The sequence below is a fragment of the Panthera uncia genome, assembly GCF_023721935.1.
Source record: "Panthera uncia isolate 11264 chromosome B3 unlocalized genomic scaffold, Puncia_PCG_1.0 HiC_scaffold_1, whole genome shotgun sequence".
NCBI classification, from domain to species: domain Eukaryota; kingdom Metazoa; phylum Chordata; class Mammalia; order Carnivora; family Felidae; genus Panthera; species Panthera uncia.
Window position 1 is genome coordinate 122691892 of NW_026057582.1, and position 6000 is coordinate 122697891.

Here is a 6000-nt window from a genome sequence, read left to right on the forward strand (position 1 = left end):
TGTTTGATGGATATATCAGATACTGAGAGCTATGGATGTTTGTTTACTTTTTATTTTTCAAGGTAGTATCATTAGGTACACACAGAGTTGATATCGTTTTGTCATCTTGGTGGATTGTTCATTTTATTTATAAGTTTTATCTGTCTTTATTTAGTGTATTTCACTTTAAGTTTTGTTTTAGCTGATACTAATATTGTATCAACTTTCTTTTGGTTAATATTTGTCTGGTATATCTTTTTTCCATCCTTTTACTCATCTTTTATGGTTTTGTGTAGGTAAGTCTCTTCTAGGGAGCGTATAATTGCAGTTTTTTTTATTGTTGGGTGCATATATCTCTTTCAGTAAACATATTTTTTAAATTTATATTCATTCTGACAATCTCATAATTCATTTAATCTGTTTTCCATATTGGAACTTATTTTCTACTGTATCATATAGTATTTTCTTTTTACCATTTTTGGTTTTTGTTATTTTTTTCCTTCTGCCTTTCTTTGGATTGACTAGCTTTTTTTCTTTTTTACATTCCTTCTGCTATTTTATGTACAAATCTTTTTAATGTTTATTTATTTAATGTTTATTTTAATGTTTATTTAAATTTTTTAATGTTTATTTATTTGACAGAGAGACTGAGCATGAGTGGGAGAGGAGCAGAGACAGAGGGAGACACAGAATCCAAAGCAGGTTCCAGGCTCTGAGCTGTCAGCACAGAGCCGGACATGGGGCTTGAACTCATGGACTGTGAGATCATGGCCTGAGCCGAAGTCAGTTGCTTAACCAACTGAGCCACCTAAGCACCCCTTCTCTTTTTTGATTTAGCTCAGTTTTGGTAGAATATGTCAATCTGTTCTCTTAATTTTGTTTTAATGTTTCTTAAATATCTCCACCAGTTCCTGCCATGTGCTTCTATCTTCAAATGTCAATGGAATCTTGCCCATAAACTCAATCACCAAGCTCTCTTGTGTTCTATTGGCAATTTAGCATCTAACCATTGAAAAGGGTCTAGGTTTCCCTTCTAGCCTAAATGTTTATTAGTAGGGGAATGATTAGGTAACCTTTTTATTTTTATAAAGTAGGTTTTTTTTTTTAAGTTTATTTATTCCCATTGGGGCGCCTGGGTGGCTCAGTTGGTTAAGCATTTGACTTCAGCTCAGGTCATGATCTCACAGTTCGTTAGTTCAAGTCCTGCATCAGGCTTTCTGCTGTCAGTGCAGAGCTTGCTTCAGATCCTCTCTGTCTGTCTGTCTGTCTGTCTCTCTCTCTCTCTCTCTCTGCCTCTGCTCACTCTGTCTCTCAAAATAAATAAATAAACTTTAAAAGTTTTAAAAAAAATCTATGTTTTGAAAGAGACAGAGTGTGAGTGGGGGAGCGGTGGAAAGAGAGGATCCCAAGCAGGCTCCACACTCTCAGCCCAGAGCCAGATGCGGGGCTCAAACTCACAAACGGTGAGATCATGACCTGAGCTGAAATCAAGAGTTGGACACTTAACCAACTGAGCCAGTCTAAGGAGGATGACTTTCCAAAATAGAGGAGAATCATTCTTTCATGAAGTATATAGAAACACATTTGCTCCTTTTTTAGCCTGCCAGTATATATGAAGAAAATAGAAATGATTGAGAAGAGAGTTATATAACTATAAATGTTTGGATTTTTCAGAATGGGGAAAAACATTTTGGTGGCAATTTAATAGTCATTTTCATATGTATGAAGTTTTATTTTTATTTATTTAATGTTTATTTTTAAGAGAGAGAGAGAGAGTGTGCAGGAGAGGGGCAGAGAGAGAGAGGGAGACACAGAACCTGAAGTGGGCTCCAGGCTCTGAGCTGTTAGCACAAAGCCAGATGTGGGGCTAGAACCCATAAGCCGTGAGATCATGACCTGGGCTGAAGTCAGACATTTAACCGACTGAGCCACCCAGGCACCCCATGTATACCAAGTTTTAATCTCAAAAGTCATAACCTGGTGGTTTTTCAGGTGGGAGGTTTGGGGATCCAGGGAAGCACTCCTACCTTTTGAGTACCTACCACAATCTGTGTCATAAACTCTTATCTGTTACCATTTTAATCTCTTGCCCATTTATATGGTAGGCCTCTTCTCTCTATTAAATTAAGAACCCAGGGCTCTTAAGAAAAAACAATATGTGCAGTATCACCAAGAGTACTTCTAGAAGAAAATATTGTAAATTATACATTTTTTAGGTTACAAGGAGAAATGGTTAATAATGGTGAAAATTCTTAAGCATTGTGGTTGCTCACCTATGGAAATCTAGCAACTTCTTTTACTTTTCTGGAAGCATTAAGCTGAAATTTTTTGAAAGTTTAAGGATGATTCTGCCTAAAGCTACTGGAGGAGATATTTTCTTCTTCAAAGTTTTGAGATACTTAAGATGCTATAATTTGGTATTTTTGGGATCTCAAATGTGTTCTTATTTATTTCCTTTTCTCAAGGTGGATGATATAAATGCATCTGTGATGGATTTGAAAGAGAAGAAGATTCGTATTCTAAGTGAAGATCCCAAAATAGGAGCACATGGAAAACCAGTGATTTTTCTCCATCCTAAAGACTGTGGTGGTGTTCTTGTGGAATTGGAGCAAGCTTGATTTATATTTGCAAGAAACTTAAAAAATTCCCATCAACATATACTGAAAAACCCCATCAAATTATACTCCAGCATTGAATTCTTCACTCCTTCTATCAATGAAAAGTTCAAAATTAAAAGCCAAATTAAAGAGATTTTTTTAAATTATATATACACATAATATATATTTGACATATTTGTTAATTTGGGGTTTTTCTGATTTGGAGGAATCCTTGGTTATTAAATACTTAGGGAATATTATTAAAATCATATTCATAGAAATAAATTTTTCCTGTCCAAAATGGGGTAACTGATTACAATATGTTACTGTGTGACGGTGTGTGTGTGTGCACGCGTGTGTGCGTGCATGCACATGCACGTGTGTGTGAGGTGGGATGGAGTTATGAAATGATGCCTGACAGTTGCATAGCTACATATTTGGGACAAAGTGCTTTCTGAGGATGTTATGGAGAGTTTTTTTAATTTAATTTAATTTTTTTAAATTTGTTTAATGATTTATTTTTGAGAGAGAAAGAGAGCATCAGAGGAGGAGGGGCAGAGAAAGAGGGAGACAGAATCCGAAGCAGGCTCCAGGCTCCCAGCTGTCCGCACAGAGCTGGATGCAGGGCTTGAACTCACAGACCACAAGATCATGACCTGAGCCAAGGTTGGATGCTTAACTAACTGAGCCACCCAGGAGCCCCAGGGAAAGTTTTTTAGAACAAACTTTTAAACTTACGGAATTTTGACAAAATTTGTGCTCCTCTGGAATAATTCATGTTCGGGTTCCATATGGGCAGGTATTTTGGGTGCTAGTGATAGGTATATGAATAAGTTTTGCAGAAAACTTCATGCATGATCTAGTGAGTGCATAGGTAGCTGATTTTTTTTTTTTTTTTTTTTTTCTAATCAGTAGGCCTGAGAGGGCAGTGAATTTGTAGGGTTATCTATCACTTCAGGTGATGGAATACCCCACATCCTAGAGAAAAATATAAAATAAATAGAAACCCATTGCCAAGAAACTTATGGTCCAGTTGGGAAAACTACTTCATGAAGTAAATGTAAATACGCACAAAGCAATATGAAGGAGTTGAAAAGAAAAGGAAAGGGAAAGGAATATCAATCTCAGAGGATGAACTTAGGGGTATATCAGATTATAATATAGTAGAAGTATCAAGATGAATTTCAAGAATCTTGGATGGATGGATAAAATGCATAATGTATGGGAAAGTGGTTAATGTCTCAGATTCATGGATGATTGGATGTTGAGTAAATGAGTAGTGGGGTACACACTGAACTTGTTATAAAAGACAAGTACACATCTAGTTATACTTGTCACTTAAAAGTTAAAAGGAAAAATAGCATCTGATGTGGTTCTCAATGTATGTAGAGGTAATACTCAAGACAACTGTAACATAAGGGAGGGGGAAGGATAATGGAACCTAAATGGTGATTAAGTATCTACATTCCACTTGAAGAGGTAACTTGATACTAGTAGACTGATAAACTGTGTATGTATATTATAATCCCTAGAGTAACCACTGAAAATACTATACAGAGTTAACACTAAAATATGTAGACAAATAAAAATGGAATAGTAGATAATGTATTAAAATATCATAAATATTTTATATGTAAAATATAAAAACATACAAGTATATATAAATATAAAAATATTTAATATAAAAAATTCACTTGAATTTCTCTTCAAGCCCACTTGAAGACAGATAAGGGGAAACAGAAAAAAAACAGAAAACAATAAAATGACCTACATCCTAATGCATCAATGATTACATTAAATGTAAATGGTCTAAACACAACAATTTAGAGATATTCAGTGAATAGATAAAAAACAAGCCCCAGCTACATGCTATGTACAAGAAATTCACTTCAGGTTCTCCTGGATGGCTCAATTTGTTGAGCATTTAACTGTTGATTTTGGCTCAGGTCATGATCCAGGGTGTGCAATTGAGCCCTGCATCAGGTTCCACACTGAACATGGAGCCTGCTTAAGATTCTCTCTCTCCCTATCTCCCATTCATTTGCTCTCTCTCCCACTCTAAAAATAAAAGTAAAAAATAAATTCACTTCAAATATAATGGTATTAGTAGATAAAAGAATGAAAAATATATATACTTTGCAAACACTAAAGAAAACTAGGATGGTTGTAGGCTTTAGAACTAAAGAAAATTGCCAGGAACAAAGAGGTACATTGCATATGATAAAAGTACCAGGTCATGAAAAAACATAACAATATATGTACGTTCGCCAAACAACAGAGCTACAAAATAGTACAAAGTGAGAATTGACAGAATTGAAAGAAAAATAGGTCAATTCACAGTTAAAATTGGGGACTTTAACACCTCTTTTGGCATTGTATAGAACTGCTAAACAAAAGCCAACAAGTATACAGAAGAACTGAACAGTACCATTAACTAATACAGGATACACATTTTTTCCAAATGTATGGGGACCTTCACCAAGATAGACCATATCTTAGGTCATAACGCAAGCATTAACATATTTTTAAAAGGTAAAGCCATAAAAAATGCCTTGTGGTCATAACTGAATTAAACTAGAAACCACAAATAATAGGAAAAGTCTCCAGAATCTTGTAAATTACACAGCAAATTTCTAAATAATGTGTCAAAGATGAAAGAAATCTCAGGGAAATAAAAAACACTTAATTAAAATCCATAATCTTTTAAATAAAATTAACTTTGTGAATTTAATTCATCAATTAATAATACAATTCTGTTTTCATAAGCAGAATAAAATTTGGTAGCAATATATACACAATATTATGTGTTATAGTGTTGATAGCCTCTTAGCATCCATTCATTTTCTCCCTAATAAAATTCTGACTTTGTTAGGTATCAATGCTTATTCATGCTCCCTCCCTACCTTCCCCCCCACAACACACACACATAAACCTCAGGTAAAGTCTCACATTTGGCCTTAAATTCCATCTACCTTGCCAATGATGGGTTCATAACATGTAATCTATATTTCTATTTTCAATGGTATTTTAAAAGTGTTCATTATTGAATAACAAGTTGAGTTCATTTTATCAGTGTTTTTTTTTAATTAAAAGAAAACTATTTTCACTGAAAAATTATTTCTAAAAAATAAAAATAATTAGTACATCTATGTAATTATTTTAAAAGCTTGATGTGGCTTTATGAACATTAAAAAACAAGCAAAATAATTATTCTTGTTACTCATATACTTTAATAAATGCCTTAGTCTTATGTATCTGTAATACCTCATTACATTTTTTCAAAAAAATTTTTCTATTATGATAATATTTTAAAATACAAAATGCTTATATTTTCATCAAAATTATAATTGAGAATTTATATATTGGAAATTATTGATATGTCCAATTATTCTGTGTGGAACATATATGTTTTTTTCTTTTAAAT

General features: G+C 33.7%; 1 protein-coding gene across 1 annotated transcript in view; it reads left to right on the forward strand.

The window, feature by feature from the left end:
* MCEE (methylmalonyl-CoA epimerase) overlaps window positions 1–2745 on the forward strand; it is a 28696-nt gene extending 25951 nt beyond the window's left edge. The window contains exon 3 of the mRNA XM_049613977.1: window positions 2445–2745. Coding sequence (XP_049469934.1) covers window positions 2445–2597 — 153 coding nt within the window. The 3' untranslated portion in view covers window positions 2598–2745. The remainder of the gene's footprint in view (window positions 1–2444) is intronic.
* Window positions 2746–6000: the final 3255 nt, after the last annotated feature.